Source organism: Falco naumanni, chromosome 19 (genome assembly GCF_017639655.2).
Source record: "Falco naumanni isolate bFalNau1 chromosome 19, bFalNau1.pat, whole genome shotgun sequence".
Classification (NCBI taxonomy): Eukaryota; Metazoa; Chordata; class Aves; order Falconiformes; family Falconidae; genus Falco; species Falco naumanni.
This window is the reverse complement of record NC_054072.1, coordinates 117,848-141,559: the sequence shown is the minus strand read 5'-3', so window position 1 is coordinate 141,559 and position 23,712 is coordinate 117,848. Positions and strand designations below refer to the sequence as shown.

Below are 23,712 nucleotides of genomic sequence, written 5' to 3'. Positions count from 1 at the left end.
GCGGGCAGGTACCCGAGTTCCAAACTGGTGTTGGTTGGAGGCAGCCGGCTCCAGGTCAGCGGTTTGAACAAAAGATCTGTAACCCTCTTCTGCATTCCCATCGCTTCTTTCAGTCTCAAATGACACCACTGGGAGGTGTTGCTCTTGGATGTATTTTTCTAAGCTGTCTGCAGTGAGAAGTTCACCTCCCTTCCCACCCCGGTGTCACCACAGGGCCTGTGGCTGCAGTGGGTGGTCCAGGCGGGGAATGTTCAGTGCAGTGTAATGGAGGTAGAGAGGAGTGGGAAGGCAGGAGGAAGTCCTGCCTGTGCGGGTAAACTGCTTGAAACCACAGGCCAATCAGTTTCGTATTGGATCGAGCTGGATTGTCCCTGTAATCGTTAGGTGAGCAGTGACCGACCCACTGCAGCGTCAGCAGCCGGCTTCTTAATTGTGGCTGTGGTTGCATGTCCAAGTCATTGTTTCTTGTAGAATGGTGTGTGTTGGAAAGGGACCTTTAAAGATCATCTAGTTTCCACTCCCCATATACCGTGGGGCAGGGACCCCTCCCCCCCAGCCCAGGGTGCCCCCCAGCCCCGTCCAGCCCGGGCCCTGGGCACTGCCAGGGATGGGGCACCCCACAGCGCTCTGGGCAGCCCTGGGCCAGCGCCTCGCCGCACTCACGGGGAAGAATTTCTTCCTAATATCTAAGGTAAATCTGCCCTCTCTTTCAGTTTAAAACCAATTACGCCTCATCCTATCACTATACTCCCTGATGAAGTATCGCTCCACATCTTTGCCGAAGCCCCCTGTAGGGCACTGGAAGCTGCTTTAAGTCTCCTGGAGCCCTTCTCTCCTCTAGGCCAAGCAATCCCAACTCTCCCAGGCTGTCCTTTTAAGAGGTGCTCCAGCCCCCTGATCATCTTCATGGCCTCCTCTGGACTCATTCCAACAGGGCCATGTTCCTTCTGGTGTTGGGGGTCCCCGAGCTGGAGGCAGCACTGCAGAACGGAGTCCTGCAGTCTCCCCAGAATGGAGCAGAGGGGAGAGTCACTGCCCTCAACCTGCTGGTCGCGCTTCTTTGGCCACAGCCCAGGACGTGCTTGGCTTTCTGGGCTGTGAGCACATGTTGCTGGCTTGCAGTCAGTTTTTCATCCACCAGTACCCCTAAGTCCTCTCCACAGGGCTCAATCCAGTTGTCCCCCCAGCCTGTATCTGCTCCAACCTGGTGCAGAACCTTGCACTTGGCCTTGTTGAACTTCATGAGGTTTACACAGACCCACCTTTCTAGGCCTGTCCAGGTCCCTCTGGATGGTATCCCTTCCCTCTTAAATATCCACACACACACACCACACACACAGATATATGTTTATATATTTATATATAATATATATAAATTAATAACATCCTTAAACATCTCTTGGCTCTTGTTCACTCCTTTGTCTCCAAGGGCACTTTCCCAAGGGATCCATGCACTTAGCACCCTAATTAGCCAAAAGTTTGCCTGTCTGAAGTTTAGGGTCCTGACTCCACTTGTTACCCGTCCTTTACGCCTCAAGACTGAGAATTCCATCAGGATGTGGTTGTGGCCACCCAGGCTTGCCTCCAATCCTGACTTCTCCAATAAGTCTCCTGCATTAGGGAGCAACAGGTCCAGCAGTGCCTCTCCTCTGGTCGGGCTCTCCATCATCTCTACTAGGAAGTTGTCCTCAACGTGCTCCAGTAGTTTCCCCGGACTGCTTGCAGTCTGCTGCGCCTCTTTTCTAGCAGATACCTGGGTGGTTGAAGTCCCCTGTCACGATCAGAGCCTACGAGCGTGAATGCTTCCTGGCAGAGATCTGCTGTGGTCTTTTTTTTTTGGCATTGGCTTCTTGTTTCGGCTTGTGTTGCACGTGGAGAATAACGAGCAGCATGGCTCCTATGGGGGAAGAGGCCATCTCCTTGCTCCCACACCCATTTGAGCTTTTGCTGTGTACCTGCAAACTGCTGAGTTGACCTCAAAGCTACCGGTCACCCTCAGATCAAAGCTGTTTGCTGGACAAAGTGTCCTCCTGGTCCCGGTGAGAGCATCCTGGCTATGGGGATCAGGCTGGTGAGCTTGCGTCCTGCCAGCTGCTAAGTGATGGGCTAGCCCCAGCGCTTTGTTGCCAGATGGACAAGCAAATAGTTCCCAGACAAAGCTAGGTCCAGAAGAAGAGCTTACCACACAGCCAACCGGTGTGCAGGGGCACGCTGTCATCAGGCCCTGCAGAGAGCATGTGGGGTTCGGGGCTTTCTTGGTTTGCTGTAACGTCCTATGGCTGATTCCAGGCTCTGGCTGGTGAAGCCACAAAAATTCTTTCCTGAGTACCCTTGAGATACTCAGAATAGGAATGCTTTTCTGGTAAATAAGGTCGGATCAGGATGTCTGATTTGTACAAGGGGTTTTAGTAATCCCCATGGATGCAAGTGCTTTTTCTAACTGGTAACAGACCTGATGACCGGGAGGACCATTGTCACAGTGCAAGGAAGGCACCGCGCCCTGTACCATGGCAGCAGTGTTTCCTGCCCCGCTCCCCAGCGTAGCTGAGCCTGAAGCTTCAAGAAAGAGCAGGAGCTGTCAAGAAATAAAAACTGTGGATTGCCCACGTGTGGTGCTGGCCACTGAGGTGAATTCAGTTTGCCCAGCAAGATGTGCTGGGGTCCTGTCCTGCGGGCACCTCTCCTGTGAAGGCGAGAGGCAAACTCCTCGTTACCTCTCATTGTTCCCTGGCTTCTGATGTGGATTCAAACCCAGTGTGGTGACTCCTGACCTGACTGGCGCCACTGGAGCCCACCCTCAGGGCTCTTGGTGCCAAAAGGTCTTTGGTGTTTCTGCACCTGCCTCTTCCCAGAAGAGGGCTCCCAGTCCTGCCGTAGGCTCCTCTCTCACAAAATGCTGACCTTTAATAGCACAGACAGGCAGATGTTCCTCAGACACGTTCCTCTGCCTTTTCGGGAGCTACTGCTGGTGGTGATGCTTGTTTTCTCTGCCGTGTTGCTAGAATCTGCCAAAATCTGGAAGATTGCCTCTTCGTTTCTGTGATGCTTAGGAAGAAACCGTTGGTGTGGAGTTACTGCACCTGTAGAGAGCAGGTGCTGGGGTTGGACACTGGGAAAGCGGTGGGGGACCCTCAGACCTCAGTTCTGGAAGGTCTCTGCTGTGGAGGAGATCGCTGTCCCTCTGCCTGCCCCGCTGAAGTCTGGCTTCAGGCGGAGGAGAGCGGGTCGCAGCAGCTGGGAGACACTCACACCTACTTGCTGTAGCTGAAAGTAGAAATCGGGGTGGCTCTGCAAGAAGATGTAAAGAGGAGATTGCATGTTTTGGTTGTTTTTTTTTTTTAAGGAACGTCTTTTCAATTAACTTAATGACTAATCTGTGTTGTTGCTTCCAGGTCAGGGGTCATCACATTGCAAAGCTTGATCCTCTCGGCATTAGTTGTGTAAATTTTGATGATGCGCCAGTAACTGTTTCTCCAAACGTCGGTGAGAATTACTCTGCAAATTAATTATAATGTAATTTAACTTTTTTACCCCTCCCCTCTTTTGTTTTTCTCCCTTTCCCCTCTCCCTCTTGGTACCTGTTCTCCTTTCCATTCCTGGCCCATTTCATAGATTCGAGGGCATCATGTAGCACAACTCGACCCACTGGGCATCTTGGATGCAGATCTGGACTCCTCCCTTCCAGCTGATCTTATCACATCCACAGACAAACTGGGTGAGGGCTTTGAGAGCAGTTAGTGCTGCATTGCTTGAGCTCCTCTCTCTTTCACAGCTTTGTACGTAGATCGCTTCACCGGTAAGGGGGGAAAGGTCTTAAGTTTCCTTAGTAATGATCACTCTAAATTTAGAGCCGGCGGGGCGCCGAATTAATTATGTCACTGAACTCACTCATCCAGGGGTGGAAGCAATTGCATCTTCTGGAAATGTGAAGCAGAGAGAGGTTTTGTGTTGGTAAGAGCTGGAGGTCTGTTCCCTCAGCTCCTCTTGCTGCTCTTGGGGGCCCCGGGAGCTGGGGGGAATGGGCTAGCTTTGTCTCTGCAGGGCTGAGAAGTGCCTCTTGGTGTGCCCCTGCAACGATGCTCGGCCCTCCTTTGCTCCCAGCTTGCCACAGCATTGGTAAATCCCTTCATTGCCCCCTTTTTCCAAGACTGAGCTATGAGTCCCTGCCAGTGATCATAACAAGGAAGCTTTGGGATGCATTCCCGTCCAAGTAGAGAAGTGGAAATCCCAGTGCCTTCGAGCGAAAGATGCATGAGTGTTGCACAGAAGTGTGTGTGGTGCCTAGGACCTGAAATCCTAGTCTGAAAGTGCTTAAACTCAGCACCTGCCAACATGCTTTAGATTTGATCTCTATAGTATGCTGCCATTCTTCTAGCTAGAACGAGGTTGTGGCGCTGAGCTCTTCCACCTTGCTGGTGCTTTCCAAGGGTCATTACCCTGGCACTGTGAGTGCTCGAGAGGCATGCTTCTAACTTAGAGCAGCAGTGATGATTACTAACCTCGCACAGCTGAAACAGCCGATCAGAGCGTACGGTGCATGTAAATGATCTTGATTCCTTGTTCAGCTGCCAGCACAGGGACACCCACCCTGGACCTGCTGGACCCTCGTGTAGGATTATGTGTACTGGGAGTTGTAGGGAAGGATTAGGTTTTTTAGTTGTCCCAGCTCGCTGGATGATGGGGAAGCTGCTTCATCCCGAGGTCTGGACTTCTGACATGCTTGTCTGGAGGACCAAGCCCTGGCTGTGCCTCAGGAGCTGGCTGGCTCTGGGTTGGAGCAAGCCCTGTGCCTGGGGAGATTTTGATGGGAAGAGGCGGTGAGATGATGGCCATGGACCCAGGCGCAGGAGAGGACATGTGCTCGTAGTTGGTGCTGCGAGGGGAGCAGGGAGACTTTTTTTAGGTGACTTGGAAGCCAGTCCCAGTGGCCAGGGAGAAGGCGGCGTGAGGGGAACCTTTTTTAGCTCAGCGTTTTTGGCCAGTGCTCCAGTGCTGTGGGCACTACGATCCTTCTGAATCACAGCAACAGAGAGCCCTGAAGCCTGTGCCTGTTGGATGTGTTTCCCTTTTGAGAGGAAAGCAGGGTCTGCATGAAACCCAGAGCCGGACGGCTGCAAGTGGTAGCAGTGACTGCTCTCCCTTACGAGAAAAGGGAGCTGGGTGTGGGGAGCAGTTACCATGCCGATCAGTAAGTCATAGACTCACAGGGTGCTCTGGGGCGGAAGGGACTTCCAGAGTCCCTCCTAGTCCAACCCCTCTGCCACGAGCAGGGACGTTTTCACTAGATCAGGTCGCTCAAAGGCCCGTCCAAGCTGGCCTTGAACTCTGCCAGGGACGGGGCGCCCGCAACTTCTCCGGGCAACCTGTGCCAGCACCTCACCAGCCTCACCGTAAACGCTCCTCCTTTATTTATGTCCAATCTAAACCGGCCCTCTTTCAGCTTCAAAGCCTCGCCCCTTGTCCCGTCACTACAGGCCCCCGTGAAGTCTCTCCACATCTTCCTCGTAAGCCCCGTTGCACACCAAAAGGGCCGCGGTGAGGTGTTTGTGGAGCCTTCTCCAGGCTGAACACCTCCAACTCACTCAGCCTTTCGGCACAGGAGAGGGGTTCCAGCCCTGCGATCATTTCCGTGGCCGCCTCTGGACCTGCTCCAGCAGGTCCTTGTCTGTCTTGTGCTGGGGACCCCAGAGCTGGATGCAGAGCACCATGTGGAGTCTCAAGAGAGGGGAGCAGAGAGGAAGAATCCCTTCCCCGTACCTGTTGGCCGCGCTTCTTTGGATGCAGCCCAGGGTGTGTTTGGCTTTATGGGCTGCAAGGGCACGCTGCTGTCTCATGTCCAATTTGTCACCCACCAGCATCTCCAGGTGCTTCTCTGCAGGACCGCTCTCCATCCATCCACCCATCCATCTGTCCGTGCGTCCATCTGTCCATTCCCCAGTCTGTGCTGGGACTGGAGATTGCCCTGATCCTTGCACTTGGCCCTGTTGAACTGCATAAACGTCACATGGGCCCACTCCTCCAGCCTGCCGAGGTCCCTCTGGATGGCATCCCTTCCCTCAAGTCTTACGGACTGTACCACTCAGCTTGGTGTCACCTGCAACCGGGCAGAGGGCCCTGTCAATCCCACTGTCCCCGCTAATTAAGACATTAAACCGTATTGGTCCCAGTATGGACCCTTGAGAGGGACACTGCTCCTTGCTTGTTTCCACTTTGTGACGTTGAAGTCACAGGGCTGCTTCAATGGCAAATGCCAGTTCAGAGGGCTTTTCTTCTGCTTTGACGCTGTGGTTCCTCTGAAGCAAGGTGTGCTCCAGCAGCATCCTTGCTGCAGAGGAAGGAGAGCCCAAAGTGACCCAAGAGCAGGTCCTCTCTTGGAGCCCCAACTGCAGAGCTGGGCTGACAGCATCGTCAGCTGTAACAGAATCCCGGTCCAGCGATACAAGCTCCATTTTTCCTGTTCCTCCTGGGTGAGCGGTCATGAGCCCAGCAGCGTGACCCAGTTGGGCTCCCCGCGGTGGAAGGAGTTCAGGCATGGCTGGTCTGTGGGCATCAGCTGGAAGAGAATCTCGGCCTGCGACCTCCGTGTCTGAGCCAAGCGTTGTTTAATTTTGGTTCCTTTGTGGCTTTCATACCAACGTGTCTGTCATTGCAGTTCCTGGTGTTGGTTGAATTACCAGGAATCCGTGAATTCGTTGGAAATAATGAGTCCTGGAAACAAGCTATGCTGCTATCAGCCACTAGCTCATGCTGGGGGTGTGTCTCGTGGTAGGACTCAAATGGCTGGCTATGTCCAGCCAAAGGAGGCTGTATTATCTTGCTGTAAGTATTATTTATACTGAATACTTTCCTCTGGTCGTCTTATCCTGGAAAGCCTCATCTGGTCAGTCTTAGAATACAACTTGGCAAATGTAGCTTGCAAACTGTGCTTAGCGTGAGGGGAGGAGAGCGGCGCTGGTGCGGAGCGTGGGCAGAGCTCCGGCTGAGCCCAAGGTCGGGTGTTGCTGGCTTGTGGCAGAGAAAGCCAATTTCTAAGCAGATCCTGCTGGCTTATTTTGCTTTGAAAGAGTATTTCTTAAGACTTGACAGAGCAGTTAATAACAGGAGTGGTTTTGAAACTTGGAAACGATCTTGTTTCCTCTTTCTGAGCAGTGAAATCCTTAAAGGTCAGCTTTTGTGGTGCAAGTTCTACTGCCAGCAGCTTAAACCATGGCCCAGCACTGCTGTAATTCAAAGGAGCGGCATGGGTAATCTCAGAAATCGATCTTTCTTCTCAGTTGCCTTTTGTTTAGCAACTGGTTTGTGTCTGGTTTGCAAGCTCTCTTTGGATTAAGCAGTGTGAGCTTTGGAGAATATGTAAAGGGGAGAAAGCTTCCCTGGGGGTACTCGGTCTGACAAGTGGTGGGGCTGGAGCCACCAAATTCCTCTTTCTCTTGTCTTTTCCATTTGAAAAAAAAAAAACCAAACCCAAACCAAAACCCAAAAGTCATCTCATCCTGGTTTTCTGCTGCAGCTGATCTGGCATGGTAAGTGGTGTCAAACAAGGACAAGATGACTGCAGGAACTTGAGGTGACCTGTTCAAGGAAATAATAGTTTGGCACACTGAAATCCAGGTGGTGCATGGAAGGCAGTGTGTGTCTGAGTGTCTGTCCGTCTGTCTGTCTCTCTGTGGAAGGCAGCTGCTCGTGCCTCTTGCCCAGTGGAATGGAAGGAAATAGTCCTCCAGCTTGGGAAGAGCCAGGCAAGCCCTGCTGGGAGATGCGCTGGGAGCACCGCCACCTCCCCTTTCCCCAGTTGGAGACCTTACTACCCAAACATCTCACCTAAACGTGGGATTTTCCCCCGCTGACTGAAAGGAGAAGTGTGTTCAAAGCATTTCTTGTAACCCAGGTGAGATTGAGGCACTTGGGTCACCTAACCTAGCCGGGAGGGCACAGCTCCAGTGACGCTGGAGCCCTGCGTCCACTCCGGCAGCCCTGCCTGCATCCGGCACGGTGCGCCGGCGCTCCCCGCCTGTGCTGAGCATGCTCGAGCAATGATGGCATCCTGCGTGCCTGCCTCGGTGCTGGTCTTCCTCGTTAACGGCCTGCTCATTAACACCCTGATCCCCTTCCTGCCTGTGTGTAGGCAGTAGCGGTGCCTCCTTGGGGGTGACCTTGAAATCTGGTTAGCGATGAGCAGAGCGAAACCCTCTGGGAGCAGATGTTGCCGGGAGGCATCTCGCTGCTCTGTGGCGGATAGCGCTGCCCTTGACGCAGCTTGTTGGGAAGGTGCTTTTTGGTCGTAGCAGGTGAAGACGCTGTGGTGGGCGGTCTCCCTCTGTCATCCGAGGGGTGCACGTGACAGGAGATCTCAAACCATGCAGCTCAACTGCTCCCCAGTGTCTGATGCCCCCCATTCCTCTCCCTGCCCCTCCCTCCTCTCACCAGACTTTCCACCGGGATTTCTTTTCCACCTGGCGCGTAGTCGTCCTCCATCCCAACCCTTTTGCCTCTGATGGTTTTTGACTGTATTTGAAATACTGTATTTTTTTGACTTGTGCTTTCCATGACTAGTTCTCACAGTTCCAGGTTTGTTTTTTTTTTACTAACTTTGACTGCGTCTCTCTGTCTTCTCCCTTTCTGCACCCCCTTCCCTCCCCACCCCAGATCTCGCAGTGTTCAAGGAGCGGCTGAGAGTGTTAACAGTAGGAGGTATGCAATTAATGAGCCTTTAACCCTCTGGAGTGCAGGACTCTCTTTGAATAGGTTATTCTGGGCATGAACCAAGCTGATAAAGCGGACCCCTCCCGTCTCACACCACTCTTGACTTTTGTAACATGCTTATTTTTAATTTGTCCCGCTAAAAGTCTTGATGTAGGTGCTTGGTTAGTGATGCTTCACCTGTAGAGATCCCCAATGTAGAGCCTTGCTGGCCTTTTCCATGCTGTGTGTTTGCATGCCTAGCTTGCTAGACTACACGTTTTGTTGTGAACGTTCATTTTACAAGGCCTCAATCTCCCCAATTGGTTCAAGTCTCCTAAAAATCCAAGCTGTCTTCTGACTCTGCCCTGGTTTTGTCATGGTGAAAATTTGGCCGCTCATCGCTAGCCTCCCCTCCCGTCTGATGGTATCGCTGCCTATAAATACTGAGCACTGTCAAAAAAAGGCTGGCAGGCTGCAGCAAAGCAGAAGCAGAGATGCTTAGAGCCCTGGAAACTCCTTGCAAAATCTGATACCCGCTCCCCCCCCCCGGAGCGTGCCTGAATCTTCAAACCGGCACGGCAGAGCGAGCCGGAGCCCTGTGCTGCAGGGTGGGAGCCACAGCAAGTTACCTGAAGCTTCCCTGAAGCCTCCAGCCAGCGGTTTCTCTGGGATGGTGCGTACTAACGCCACCTCTCCCCAGGGCTTCTCTTTGCCTAGGAGCCACAGAGACGTCCTGGAGACATGGGGCCAAACCCGCGGCGGCTGCCGGCTGCGGCTCGATGCTTCCAGGCACCACCGCTCTGGAGCTGAGCTCCCCGGGCTCCAGCTTAGTTCCTTTCCCCTGGCGCTGGCGGTGCCCGGGAGGGTCGTGTGGGCAGAGCAGGGGATGGGCGGCAGTGGCAGCCAGGAAAACCTCTGCTCCAGGCTTGCTGTGGGTGTTCCCAGCCGCCGGCAAGCGCTGTGCTTGAGGCTGCACAGGGACGAGCGGTGGCCAGCCCCATCCTCAGCTCATCCCCTGCTCCTGACCAGAGAGCGAGGGCCAGACTCTCTTTAAGGTGAAGTTCAAGGAGGGCCAGCCCAGGAGGGTCTGATTTTTGCCTCCCTTTGCTCAGAGGAAGGTGGGTTACGCTGCCCTGCAGCGCTTGCAGGTGGCATCCCCTGTGCCCTCCCTGCAGGAGCCCCCGGCTGGGGCATTGGGTGGCGTGAAGGGAGCCGGGAGGAGCGGTGGCAGCTGCCTCCTCTGTGGCTCCGGCCCTGGGTTAGAAAATGCCCTGAACCCTGGCTCTGCGGGGGGCAGGGAACAGGAGCCCGAGAAGGGCTTCAGGGCTGTGGGCCAGCAGCGGGCAGCTCTGCTCGCCCGCCCCTTCCAGCCAGGCTCCTGCTTCCCGAGGGTCCTGGGACGGCCCTTCCCGGCTCCGCTTCTGCCTTGCTGCATCAGCCCAGCGAGTCCATTGCCGCTCCTCCTCCGTGCCTCAGTTTCCCCAAAGACAACCGTGAGTGTCAGCGGGTGCTGAGGCACCTCCGATGGCTTTGGGGTGCTGTGGAGCTGCTGCGGGCCCTGGCAGGGCCCTGCCGACGCTGCTGCAGCCGTGGGTGGTGTCGGGGCCTGTCTGCAGCTCTACAGCTCGATGCTCAGCTCTGAGCACTGCTCAGCACCTTCTCCAGGCACAGCCCAGCCCCCCGCAGCCCCACCTGCTGCAAGCAGCAGCCACCTACACACCACCAGGTGCCAGGGCCTAGAAGGAGGGAGTTTGCTGAGCAGAGCTGGGCTAAACCCCTAATTGAGAGGCTGTTAATTGGGTGAGGGGGTATCTGGGCACCAGAACCCCTGGGGGGCCAGCTGGCTGCCCTGCTGCCGGGCTGAGCTATTCAGGAGAGTCCGTCATCGCAGAGCCCTGATGCCATTTTCTCTCTTTCGCTTCTCTTTCTCTCCCTCTTTGGGGTTTGTCTGTTTTAACCGTTTCCTTCTCTTGCGTTGACTCTTCATTTTTAATTCCCACCACGTGGTGACACCTCTGTTGTGCTCGGTGACTCCTCTTCAATTGCTGTTCCCGTTCTCTCCCCTCTGTTACGATTTGTGGTGTATTTTTTGTGTTCTTGGGGCTACAAACTCCCTGACTCTTACCCTGGATTTTAATTGCTGGTTTACCTGCACATACATATACATATACATACGTATATTGCTTTGTGTTTTCATTTCCTGCATTACCTTTCATAATAACCTTGTTCTGTGCTCAATGTCTTTTTGTTTCATTATGGCTTGGATTTTATCTGTATAAACCTCCCTCATGCTTATTTTTGGTTTTATGCTGCTTTTTTTGTCCCTTCCCCACCTCTCCCAATTGCACCCGGTCCCTGCGTGACGGTGTCCCCCCCCATCCCCCTTCCTTCCTTTTCTCTCTTGCTTTCGCTTGTCCCACCCGTGAAAAATCCTGCAGGCTTTTACGGGCTGGATGAGTCTGACCTCGACAAGGTCTTCCACTTGCCCACAACCACTTTCATCGGTGGAAACGAATCGGCTCTTCCGCTCCGTGAGATCATCCGTCGGCTGGAGGTGAGGAGGGCAGGGGGGGCTCTGCCAGACCTGTTTGCAGATGGGGCTGGGGCAGAGTAGTTGCTTTCTGAAGGTCCTGGGTCCTGCTGCTGCCCGCAGCCTGGGCCAACCTGCAGGTCTTAAGCCTTTCACGTTGGGAGCTGCTCCTCGGTGCTTGCCCCACTTTTGCCAGCTGCCCCATGTTACCTGTTCACCTCTGATCACCTCCAGCTTCATGCTGCATTGGGGCAACGTATTTGCTCTGCCCAAGGTGGAACAAATCCCAGGCAGCTGAACCGTTCATTTATTGAAACCTCTCCAGCCGCTTTCGAGTTGAAAGCAGCAAACTGTGCTGGGAGAGCACAGGAGCGGGCTGGAGGAGGAGGCTGCCCTGCGTGGTGGCCTCTTGGAGGGTCTGGGTGCAGGAGGAGCTCCAACCTGGGGCTGGGGCTTCCACCTCTTGCAGCCAGTTCCCCTTTCCTGCCAAATTTCGTATCCTGTTCTGCCTGGTCTGAGAGCGCAGACAGCTCTCAGGCAAGCTGCGGACTTGCTCAGCTGTTCTCTGCCAAGACAGGTTGACCTTGGGAGAAGCAAAGCTGCACCGACATCTTAGACAAGCTGTAAGAACGGGCTCCTTATTTGTTGGAGGTGGTTGTTTTGCTGATTGTCTCCCTGCCATGTGAAGTGGTGTTGTGGACCTGATGCCACCAAGAGGGAAAACATGCCTCCAAGGTGGATGTAAAGCACTTGAGGGTCCGATCCAGGGCCCACTGGGGAAAGGGAATTCAACATTTTGATGCTGGGTCGTGTGCAGTTTCCAAGCTGCCCCCCAGCATCCCAGGTTGTCCTCTGCCACGTCACCTTTCCTGGGAGAACAGTTCAGATGGGGCTTCCGCGGGGGGGCTGGCACGGTGCTGGCTGCCCGGCCCTGCTCGTGGGTCCCCTGGGCCACTGCCGCAGGCAGCACTTGCGGGCGTTCAGGCAGCGTGGTGGGGCTGCCAGGCAGGAGGGTTTGTGTCTCCGCTGGTGCAAGAGGGCTCTTTGTCTTGCTGGAAGGCTGAAGAGAGGGATCAGAGAGTCCCTGGCACCCCGGTCCCATACGATGCCACACATGTGCCTGTCTTTGCCGAGGGGTGAGGAGGTCCTACAGCCCTGGCTGTTGTCTCATGGCCCTTCTCCTCCCCTTGGGGCAGATGGCGTACTGCCAGCACATCGGCGTAGAGTTCATGTTTATCAACGACCTGGAGCAGTGCCAGTGGATCCGGCAGAAGTTTGAGACCCCGGGCATCATGCAGTTTACCAATGAAGAGAAACGCACGCTGCTGGCCAGGCTGGTCCGCTCTACCAGGTACCCTGGGGGGGCTTCGCCTTCTCCTTCCCTTCCCTTGCTGCCCGGGGTGGTTTGCTCCCAGCTGGAGTGAGGCAGTCACCATCTGACGTCATCTGTCGTCATCTGTCACGGTTGGCTTAATCAGCAGGGTGATGCCAGTGACCTGCTGGGTTGGCAGGCTCGGGTGCTGGCAAAGAACCTGCAAATGTGGGTGATCCTGAAAGACAATAAAAGATCCTGAAGCCTAAAAATAAGGTTGAAGTGCAGCGCATTGTTGGGGTGGGGGAGCGGCCAGCCAAGCTCTGCGGGAGACCAGGGTGACTGGGCTGCTGCACGATGCCTGCTAAAGCATCACTTGATGCTGTGGCTCCCCTGCTGTGGTCCCCATCCTTTCTCTGGTTTCTGCCCTCAGCTGTAGCCCTGGCACTGATCCCACTCTCTCTGCCTTCCAGGTTTGAGGAGTTCCTTCATCGGAAATGGTCTTCAGAGAAGCGTTTTGGTCTGGAGGGCTGTGAAGTGCTGATCCCAGCCTTAAAGACCATTATTGATAAGTCAAGCGAGAAGGGAGTGGATTATGTTATCATGGGAATGCCCCACAGGTAATCCTGCCTCTCTCCGTGGTGATGCTTGGGGCGTGGAGGAGGGGGTTGCAGCCGGGGTTCGGTACTGGAGGGCACACCGGTTTCTGCCGTCACCTAACTGGTCTTGCCTGGGGGTGAACCTTAGCTGGAGAGCTCAGGCCTTGGCTGCTCTCCGCTCATTGCTGCGTTTTCAGCTTCAGCTAGTTTGTAAATCCGCCTGGAGGGGCGTGGTGCTCCGTCGGCAGAGCGGGAATCCCAGAGCAGGATCCAGCCTGCCCACTTTGGGGCAGCTGTCAGGATGGGGCGGTCCGTCCCTGTGCTGAGGGGTCTGCAGTCTCCTTCTCGGGAAAGCCCTCCCTGGGTGACCCTACAGCCATCGCAGGAGGGGCAGGGTTGCGCACCACCTCTGCTTGATGGGGGGATGGCAAGTCACCGTCTGCACTCGATGCCAAGTTGGCCGGTGGCCAGCAATGGTCTTGCTTTTGCAGGGGACGCCTCAATGTTCTCGCCAACGTGATCAGGAAAGAGCTGGAGCAGATCTTCTGCCAGTTTGACTCCAAGCTGGAGGCTGCTGATGAGGTGAGTCTCCTCCTCTCTGTAGCTGCTTGCTGTTGCCTGTCCCCGTGTGGTCCTTGGGTGTGTGCCTGTGCAGAATGAGCTGGACTGGGTCACTGGTGTCACTGGGTGGCGTCGGCATCGCAAGGGTTTCCCCGCGTACCTGTGCGACTGTAGCCTTCGTGTTGGTGCCAGTGCTGGTCTGTCCTTGCCTGTCCTGGGGGTGACGTGCCCTGGCTGCTGCTGGTGTCTCCAGCACGGGCTGGCTGGTCAGCGGCTCTCCATGGGCATAAAGCAGCCTTGAGGTGAACGGCGAGGTGAGGGGAAGGCAGCTGGGAGCAGGGGTTGGCTTGTACCCTCGCGGCAGCCCCCGGCCCCCATGTGGGGCCCTAAAGCAGATGCAAAAGCCCCAAGGCTTGAGTCGCTTGTGTGTGCACTCGTGTTCCAAAGCTTCCAGCATCATGAGATGGGATCATTTGGCTTTTGGAAAGCTGGGCTGGGCTGGCCTTATCCTGCTGTGCCCTTCAGATGGGGTTGTGAGGTGAGAAAGCAGCACCCTGGGGTGTCAAGGCGCATATTGCGAGCAGTGCCAGTGACAGCTGTACTGCTGCAGTGTGACTAGAGCTTGGGTGAGCGTGACATGTTTTCCAGTGTCTTCCCCAAACTCGCTACACTTGGTCCTTCCCCTGCACCTTAAACCTTACCTGGGTGGGCTTGATGTGTGTCTGAGGTGTGTGGGTGGTTTGGCACCTGGAGCAGGCTACTTTTGCTTTGCTGGGTGCCAGGTCAGTTCCTAAAGTGAGTGCCTGCTGCCTTCTGCCACCGCCTCCAGAAGATGCCCCCTTTTTCCAGCCCCTGGGGTCAGTGCCATCCTGCTTCAGGTCTCCTGTGCCCCCACAGCCACCCAGGTTCCTCGGGGTGACTCTCCTCTCCCCTCCATCAGGGCTCCGGTGATGTGAAGTACCATCTGGGAATGTACCACCGGCGGATTAACCGTGTCACTGACAGGAATATCACCCTTTCCTTGGTGGCAAATCCTTCGCACTTGGAGGCAGCTGATCCCGTTGTTCAGGGCAAGACTAAAGCAGAGCAGTTTTACTGCGGGGACACGGAAGGGAAGAAGGTGAGTGGTGCTGAGACACCCACAATGAAGTGGCCCGGGCCAGATGGGGTTTGGTGGGAGGCAGGTTGGTGGGAAGTGAAAAAACCCAGCTGGTGTTTGTTTGCCGTGCCCCTTTCCCTGCCGTCACCCTGACTTTGCTCTGCCGTCCTTCACCGCTGTCTTTGGGGACAACTTTGGCAGGGGCTCGCCCACCCCGGGCTCCCGTTGCTGCTTCCTCAGTCTTTGAGCCAACTGGCTCAGCCAGGCTGCGGGGAGCGGCAGGTGCCCGACCTCCTGGCTGGAAAGCGGGGAAATGAGGGGCACTCCCAGAAGCCAATCCAAGCAGGGCAGCTTGGGGGACTCGGCACTAGGAGTCTCCAGCTGAGGGATCTCAGCCTGACCGGGGGTAACCATTCCTGGGGCTGGGAAAGCTGGAGCCGGCAGCAGGAGGCAGCCCTCCACACCCAGCTGGGAGAGCAGGAGGGGAGCGGGCTGTGGGGGGGTTTATTTGTGGTCTGATTCATCACAGACCTATCTCCGACACCAAGAAGTGGAAGGGTGAGATCAAAAGTGCTTCCCTTCCTCCTGCACCCCGAGGGCTGGATATAAATAGACAAACTGTCCTCATCTGACAGGCGGTGTCCTCAGCCAGCCCCTGGGAATGATAGCAAAGTAACGTCACTGAAGTTGGAGCTGGCTTCTGGCCTAGATCCTGCCCAGAGGTCTTCTGGAGTGAAAGCGTGGGGGAAAGGGGCATTTTTCTTGTCTTCCCCCGTTAACAGAAGGCTTTGCTTTGAGAAGTGTGTGTCTGGGAACGGGACTCGCCTCCCAGGTGCTGCGCGCCAGGTGCCGTCCCGCTGCCTGGCTGAGGCATCCCAAGTGTGCTGTCCTGGCGTGGGGGGAGAACCGGTGGCCACGACCTTCTCCCTGGCAGTTGCGCCCATCGTGGCTGGCTCCTCTCCGATCCCCTGAGAAAGCATCAGATGCATTGGCGAGCTGCTCCATGTCCTGTCTGGGAGGCCAAAGGCTCACGGGGATGAGACTTGGGCCCTTTCCTGGTGGCTGCCTCTGCCTGCCAGCCCCACAGAGCCCCTGCTGACTGCTGTGGCTTCACATCTCCCAGGTGATGTCCATCCTCCTGCACGGAGACGCCGCTTTCGCTGGGCAGGGCATCGTGTATGAGACATTCCACTTGAGCGACCTTCCCTCCTACACCACCCACGGCACTGTTCACGTTGTGGTGAACAACCAGGTGAGGAGCAAGTCCCCTGCGTCCAAGCAGGTCTGTTGCAGATCAGCCCCTGCAGGTTCAGGTCTAGGTGGTAGCTGGCAGCAGGCAGTAGCTGTTTCCCAGCCAACGTTCCTGGCGTGAGCCATGATCCTGGGGTCAGCAGGGGGTACTCCATACCCGGCTACTCGGCAGGAGCAACTTTTGAGTCCAGCCTGGCAGAGAGGTGGTGCAGCCTGGTGCTTGGCATCTGAGATCACGCAGGGCTGCTCTGTTGCGCCCCATGTAAACCAGAGACATTTCACCGGGGCCAGCCCATCCCTGTGGGTGCAGCGGCTCAACAGCCTAGGTGCCGGGACCGGAACGGGCTGCGGTGCCTGGGTGCAGGAGTCGGGCGGGTTGTGCTATGACTGAGCAGTGCAGCCATGGTGGGGGAGCCCCCAGCTCAGCATAGCAGCCGAGCTGCCCTCGAAGCTCCGTGTGCGCTCACCCGGTGCTTTCCTGAGCTGGTAAAACAGCTGCCCCAAGTGCCCAAGTCTATGAGTGTCCGTAGGAGGAGCTGAGTAGCAGAGCCATATTCCAAATCCTTACCACTGTGCTGGTCCTGTTCCCTCTCGCCTGCTACAGATTGGGTTCACAACAGACCCCCGGATGGCCCGCTCCTCCCCATACCCAACCGATGTCGCCCGTGTGGTGAACGCACCCATTTTCCACGTCAATGCAGACGACCCGGAGGCCGTCGTCTACGTGTGCAATGTGGCAGCAGAGTGGCGTAGCACCTTCCATAAGGACGTGGTGGTGGATTTGGTGAGGAACGTGGCAAAAGGCGTTATCCTAAAGCTGTGGCTCTGCTGTGGGTGCTTGCTGATACCTCTTGGGGTGTATTTTCTGGAAGCTGAGGTTTCTCCTCAGGGCTTGTTTGGCCCTTTTGACGTGATGGTAGGGAGGAGATGGTGTAAAGCAAGGCAGCGAGGCTGTAATAGCACTTGGAGAGGTGACACCGTCTCTGTATGGAGCCTGCCCTCGCCTCCCACATTGGAGAGGACGTGCGGGGGTCCCTCCTGGGCTGTTTCAGACCCTGCCTAGCACAGAGATCCAGGTACCTCCGACTGCTTTTGGAGTCGCGGGTTGCAAGGAGCTGCTTTCAAAGGCTCTTTCCCTTCCCGGCAGGTTTGTTACAGACGCAATGGCCACAACGAGATGGACGAACCCATGTTCACGCAGCCCCTGATGTACAAACAGATCCGGAAACAGAAGCCAGTGCTGCAGAAATATGCAGAGCTGCTGATTTCCCAGGGGGTGGTAAATCAGCTGGAGTACGAGGTACTGTCCCTTGGGGCCTGGAAGGAAAACTGCAGGCGGCATCTCCGGGTACAAACTACGTGTTTGGTTCTTACCTGGGTGTGAATGATGCCCGTTTCTGCTTGTGCTTGTCACCTAAAGCTGGCAGGGCTGTGCTAGGGTTGGGTGAGCAATGCAAACCTGGCAGCAACCAGGTCAGGAGCCAAGGCTCGTCCTGAACAGCACAGGAACATGTAGTTCAAGGATGCCCCGTGATCAGTGCAGCACAAGCCATACGGTGCTGGGCCACTGCAGTGCAGCTGCGACTCACGGAAGAGCTGGGCTGAGCAGCACTTGGGCTCACTGTGGCCTGGGGGGATCTGGGGCAGGTCCCCTGCACAAGTTCTGCCTCCCTGGCAGCAAGCGTGGCAGCAGCTCTGCCAGCTCTTTGTTGCCCCCGGTACCACGTCGCAGCATCTTTCGGGTAGAATGTGAGTTGCCGGCTCGGATGGCAGCGGAGCTGTCCTGAGGGGGACAGGGGCCTGCGGCAGCAGCTCTGCGCTCTAAGGCTGAGCTGTGCGGCCCTGGGGCTGCCCTGCTGTGGGGACCAGCTGTGTCCTCCAGCACCCTCGCAAGCTCACGCCGAGGCCCCCAGGCTCATCACCCTTGCTTGGAGACAACTAAAAGCTAATGCTTTTCTGCCTCCTGGTTCTGCCTTTCAGGAGGAAATCGCCAAGTATGACAAGATCTGCGAGGAGGCCCACGCGAGATCCAAGGATGAAAAGATCTTGCACATCAAGCACTGGCTGGACTCACCCTGGCCTGGTAAGCGGCTAGCCATGTTTGGGAGGTCCCTAGCAAAGACCCTGGCTTCTCTAGAGCTGTGACAGCTATATTCTGGTAAATCGCCCTGGTGGGGTGGTGCTCTCCGCTCCTGGCAATCCCCGCCCTTGCTTGACGGTGTCCGTGGTCTGAGCTCTTCACAGAGAGCTGGGCATGGCTCCCACAACATGGTGGGCTGCTGCTCCTTCTGCAGGTTTCTTCACTCTGGATGGCCAACCCCGGAGCATGACCTGCCCCTCCACTGGTCTGAACGAAGAGGACTTGACGCACATTGGTCAGGTGGCCAGCTCAGTGCCAGTGGAGGATTTCACCATCCACGGAGGTAGGAGCTTGCAGAAGCTATGCCAAACTGGGCGTTCGTTCGGGAGAAGATGTGAGATAGGGCTGGAACATGGCCTGAGATGAAGGGACCTGCTACAGTGCTTCGATACGTGTGGCCAGCTGGTGGGGGGAGTGGATTCTCACCCTCTGTTCTCCTGAGACCCATCCCCAGAGCACTGTGTCCAGCTCTGGGGTGCGCAGCGCAGGACAGAATGGACCTGTTCACAGAATCACAGAGTGGTCGGGGTTGGAAGGCACCTGGGGATCATCTAGTCCAACCCCCTGCTAAAGCAGGTTCTGCTAGAGCAGGTTGCAGAGTTGCATCCAGGTGGGTGTTGGATGTCTCCAGAGAAGGAGACCCTGCAGCCCCCCCGGGCAGCCTGCGCCAGTGCTCTGTCGCTCTCAGAGTAAAGAAGTCCTTCCTTACGTTCGGGTGGAGCTCCCTGTGTTGTGGTGTGTGCCTGCTGGAGCAGGTCCAGAGGCGGCCACGGAAATGATCGCAGGGCTGGAACCCCTCTCCTGTGCCGAAAGGCTGAGTGAGTTGGAGGTGTTCAGCCTGGAGAAGGCTCCACAAACACCTCACCGCGGCCTTTTGGTGTGCAACGGGGCTTACGAGGAAGATGTGGAGAGACTTCACGGGGGCCTGTAGTGACGGGACAAGGGGCGAGGCTTTGAAGCTGAAAGAGGGCCGGTTTAGATTGGACATAAATAAAGGAGGAGTGTTTACGGTGAGGCTGGTGAGGTGCTGGCACAGGTTGCCCGGAGAAGTTGCGGGCGCCCCGTCCCTGGCAGAGTTCAAGGCCAGCTTGGACGGGCCTTTGAGCGACCTGATCTAGTGAAAACGTCCCTGCTCGTGGCAGAGGGGTTGGACTAGGAGGGACTCTGGAAGTCCCTTCCGCCCCAGAGCACCCTGTGAGTCTATGAGAATTAGTTCACAAGGGAGCTGTGGTTAAGGGAAGTGAACTGAGCTAGCTCTGCTTTGCAGCCGATCCTTCTTTGCAGGGATGATTCCTCATCCCTGGTTCATCCCTGTGGCAGAGGTGAATCTGTTCCTCTACCTCCAGGCATTTGCAGTCTGTCGGTCCGCGGGTGGATTGTGGGAGAAACACGGTGTCACTGGAACTCCCTCCTGTGTGGGCTACAACCCGTATTCCGTCCTGGCAGGTTTGAGCCGTATCCTGAAAACCCGTGGGGAGATGGTGAAGAACCGGACAGTGGACTGGGCCCTGGCAGAGTACATGGCGTTTGGTTCCCTGCTCAAAGAGGGCATCCACATCCGCCTGAGTGGCCAGGACGTTGAGAGGGGGACGTTTAGGTAAAGCCATGCTTTTGGTGGCTGCAAAGGTGCTTCTAGCCTTTCTGGAAGGCATCCGAAGGGTGACGGTGAAGTAACGCTTTCCCCTCTTCCAGCCATCGCCACCATGTCCTGCATGATCAGAATGTGGACAAGAGGACCTGTATCCCCATGAACCACCTCTGGCCCAACCAGGCTCCTTACACTGTCTGCAACAGCTCTCTGTCGGAGTACGGCGTCCTCGGTGGGTGAGGAGGTCTGTGCTTGCTGCCCAGGGGTGAGGCCACTCTGGGAAGATAACCCCCTCGCTTCTCTCCCATCCTTCAGGATTTGAGCTGGGCTTTGCCATGGCCAGCCCCAACGCCCTGGTGCTTTGGGAAGCCCAGTTTGGGGACTTCCACAACACCGCCCAGTGCATAATTGACCAGTTCATCTGTCCCGGGCAGGCCAAGTGGGTGAGGCAGAACGGCATTGTCCTGCTGCTTCCCCATGGCATGGAGGGCATGGTAAGGAGCCCCCAGCTCATGGGCACCCAGGGGTGCCCATTGTCTGGCCTGCATAAGAAGCAGCTGAGGGCAGCAGTGGCAGCGCCTAGCATCAGCTGCTTGCACTAGCCTCGCCCCCCTCTCACTCTCCCGCTGCTTGGTCCCTGCAGGGTCCCGAGCACTCCTCCGCCCGCCCAGAGCGATTTTTGCAGATGTGCAATGACGATCCTGACGTCTTCCCTGTGAGTGGCGGCCGTGCTGAGCTCAGCCTGGCCCTCCTGTGTTCTGGATCCAGCTGCTGACTTGAAACGGGGAGGGGGGCAACACCACCAGGGTGGGCCCTGCACAGTGCTACGGCCGCAGCGGGGGCTGCGGAGCCAGTAGCAGGAGGTGTGGGATGCCCTGGGCTCGTGCTGCAGCTGGAGGGTTTCGGGAAGGGGGCTGAACCTCCACCACCCCCGGGGCTGCTGCACGATGCAAGGCAGAGATGGGTCCAAAAGCAGCAGGAGGTGGGGGTGTTGCTGGCCACCTCAAGGCAGGGGCACAGACCTGCAGCCTCTCCCGGGTCTCTGTGGGTGTCCATGTGCTCTGGAGAGGGAGGGAGGGAGAGGGGGCTGGGTGCTGCTCTTTCCTCCGCTGCTGGAGCTGTGAGGCCAAGAGGCACCTTGTGTTTCTTGAAATCCCTTGAACTGCACTCGCCGAGGCAGAAACTGGACGACTTTGATGTGCGTCAGCTCTACGACTGCAACTGGATTGTTGTGAACTGCTCCACTCCGGCCAACTTCTTCCACGTCCTCCGGCGCCAGATCCTCCTGCCCTTCCGCAAACCGGTCAGTGCCCGCAGCTCTGCGCCTGGCTCGGTGCCGAGGCAGGGCAGCCCCATGACCCTGCTGAGCCTGGGGACGGGACTTGGGGCGGGCTTGTTCTTGCACCTGGGCAGCAAACACGGGCAGTTTGCCTCTGGCCGGGCCAAGGACCTCGTGGTGCTGGGGACTGGCTCGGTGCATGATGTGCTGCCGGCCGGCTTGCGCAGGCGGCGGTGGCTGTGGCCCCTTCCTGGGTGGGCAGGCCAGGCGCCAGGGCCGGTTGGTGGGCATCGGTAAATAGCGCCGTCCCGCCGCTTGCCTTCAGCTCCAGCTGCGGGCCAAGCAGGTTTCGGCAGCACCGTGGCCTCTTCGCTGGGGGAAGCTCGGACAGGGAGAGCTGGTGCTGTTGGAAGCAGATGCCAGATCTGGCAGAGCACGGCAGCCGAGCGAGGAGCAAATCTGCGGCTGCTCCTGGGCTCGGGGGGTGGGGGCGGCGGGGGGGCCGGGCAGGGTGGACAGGTCGGTGCTCTGGCCTTTGTCTGTAGGGCAGATGTTTCTGGCAAGGCTGACCGCCTTGCTCTGCCTCTTCCCCCCTCCTTCCAGCTGATAATTTTCACTCCAAAGTCGCTGCTGCGCCACCCCGAAGCCCGCTCCAGCTTTGACGACATGCTGCCAGGTATGGGCGGCGCGGAGGTGCTCGTTTCTCCCACCCCCACCCCCCCCCCCCCCCCGCCGATCCGCGGGATGAAGGGTGAAGGGCAGGAGCCAGTGGCCTCGGGCAAAGTCCGCCTGGCAGCGGCCTCCCTGTGCCGAAGAGCAGCTGAGCAGGGCTGATGCTGCTGGCACGGGGGCATCGCAGGCAGTCGTGCAGAGAGCTCTGTGCCAGCGCGGCACGTGGGCTGCCTTCCTCCCTCCCCGCTCCCCGCCGGTGCCAAGGCGGCGTGCTCGCCCCAGCTGCAGCTGGGCTGTGCTGGCTGCGCCCATCTACCCAGCAGATTGGAGCCACCCCCTGTTAGCGCCGAGTCTGGTGCCCAGGAGAGAGGTGGCTCGGCTTTCCAGATTTTGCCGTGGCACTTCCTCCATCGGCAGCCCCTTCCCGCCAGAGCGGTGCCACCCGGATTTGGCAGCCGCAGGTTGCACAGAGTTGCGGTGGTTTGTACTGGGAGCTGACCCAGTACCAGCTGCCTGGCTCTGCCTCTCCGGTTTGCCTGCGCAGGCTGGGGTCCCCGGAGGAGCTGGCGTGGGATGTGGGTGCAGGCAGCTGCCGGTGCGGTGCCGCAGGCTGCTGTGGCTGACGGTGCTACCCTCTCCCGTGGCAGGCACCCACTTCCTCCGTGTCATCCCCGACAGCGGCCCTGCGGCCCAGAGTCCTGAGCGGGTGAAGCGAGTGCTGTTCTGCACTGGCAAGGTCTACTACGACCTGACCCGTGAGCGCAAGGCCCGGCAGATGGAGGCCGACGTGGCTGTCACCAGGGTGGAGCAGGTGAGCAGGGTCCGGCCACCTCTGGGCCCACAGGCTGGGGGTGCTGCTCCCGTGGCGCCACTGTGATGCTGCTCCGTGTTGCCCGCAGCTCTCCCCGTTCCCCTTCGACCTCCTCCAGCTGGAAGCCCAGAAGTACCCAGCTGCCGAGCTGGTGTGGTGCCAGGAGGAGCACAAGAACCAGGGCTACTACGACTACGTCAAACCCCGGCTGCGCACTACCATCAACCGCGCCAAGCCCGTCTGGTAGGAACCTGGGGGGTGGTCGTGATGCTCGGGGGAGGCTGGAGGGTGCAGACCCCCCCTCACCCCTTGTCTTCTCCCCCATAGGTATGCAGGGCGGGAGCCAGCGGCTGCCCCTGCCACCGGCAACAAGAAGACCCACCTGACGGAGCTGCAGCGGCTCCTTGACACAGCCTTCAACCTCGACGCCTTCAAGGACCTGGCCTAAGTGCCAGCCCGGCGGCGGCAGCAGCATGCGCCCGTCTGTGTCTGTCCGTGTCTGTCCCGCGCTCGCCTCCCCCTTCCCTCCGTAACTACAGACCTTGTCCAACCCTGTACTGGCAGCTGGAGTCCTTGTCCACCGGGGCTGGGGCCGGCGCTGGCGCAGCTGCCCTGGCAGCTGAGAGGGGCTGGGAGCTGCCCCCACCTGCTGTGGCGGGGGGGAGACCCTTCGTGCCCCTGGTCCCCTGGGGGACTGCTCCCTGGGGCTCCTCTCTGGGGGTGACCAGTGCAATGTGCCCGGCCATCTCCCAGTCCCTCCCAGTCTGCTGTTGCACTTGCCCCTGCTGCTCGTGGAGGGGCGTGACGTGGGGTGGCTGCCCCCACCGTGGGACCAAGGCGAGTCTGGGGGTGATGGGTGATGCCCACCCCACCCGCCCCAGCTTCCAGGGCAGCCCGGCCGTGCCGGGGACGTGCTGTCCCACCCTGCCCGCACTGGGACCCCGGCCCGGGGCCCTGCAGCCGCTCGGGGGGCGTTCGGCTCCGTGTTCTGCCGTGGAGGTGGGGGGGGCGGGGCGCTGGGCGCTGGCTGCGGGCCGCTTCCTGCCTCCTTGGTGCGTCCCCCCGGTGCCACCCAGCTCCCCATCAGCCGTGGGGCCGGGAGTCACGGTGGGCGGGTGGCACTCGCACCGGCTGCTGGCACAAGGCAGGTGGGTGGCCGTGCCGTCGCGCCTCCCTCGTGACGCATTG

At 57.8% G+C, this 23,712-nt stretch overlaps 1 protein-coding gene across 5 annotated transcripts; it reads left to right on the top strand.

Annotated features, from left to right (window-relative positions):
* Positions 1 to 3,350: 3,350 nt before the first annotated feature.
* OGDH (oxoglutarate dehydrogenase) lies at positions 3,351 to 23,078 on the top strand. 5 transcript variants are annotated; one of them, XM_040618303.1, is made up of 21 exons: positions 3,351 to 3,483; positions 8,647 to 8,691; positions 11,121 to 11,236; positions 12,409 to 12,563; positions 12,998 to 13,144; positions 13,615 to 13,705; positions 14,625 to 14,804; positions 15,907 to 16,035; positions 16,639 to 16,818; positions 17,182 to 17,334; positions 18,015 to 18,117; positions 18,329 to 18,457; positions 19,621 to 19,771; positions 19,867 to 19,994; positions 20,078 to 20,256; positions 20,406 to 20,477; positions 20,943 to 21,065; positions 21,645 to 21,717; positions 22,361 to 22,524; positions 22,613 to 22,767; positions 22,852 to 23,078. In XM_040618303.1, exons 1-21 carry the CDS (start codon positions 3,366 to 3,368, stop codon positions 22,970 to 22,972), a joined length of 2,712 nt encoding a protein of 903 aa, XP_040474237.1. In that variant the 5' UTR covers positions 3,351 to 3,365; the 3' UTR covers positions 22,973 to 23,078. The 5 variants fall into 5 exon arrangements, with proteins under 5 accessions (XP_040474237.1, XP_040474238.1, XP_040474241.1 ...); XM_040618306.1 differs by lacking the exons at positions 3,351 to 3,483; positions 8,647 to 8,691 and adding exons at positions 3,497 to 3,513; positions 3,613 to 3,715; XM_040618304.1 differs by lacking the exon at positions 8,647 to 8,691.
* The last annotated feature ends 634 nt before the right edge of the window (positions 23,079 to 23,712 follow it).

Excerpts from the sequence above, each read along its gene's own strand:
- OGDH (XM_040618303.1), top strand. The coding sequence starts at position 3,366 with ATGACTAATCTGTGTTGTTGCTTCCAGGTCAGGGGTCATCACATTGCA. Across the intron at positions 8,692-11,120 it reads GAGAGTGTTAACAGTAGGAG|GCTTTTACGGGCTGGATGAG; the intron begins GTATGCAATTAA and ends AAAATCCTGCAG. Across the intron at positions 16,819-17,181 it reads AGGACGTGGTGGTGGATTTG|GTTTGTTACAGACGCAATGG; the intron begins GTGAGGAACGTG and ends CCTTCCCGGCAG.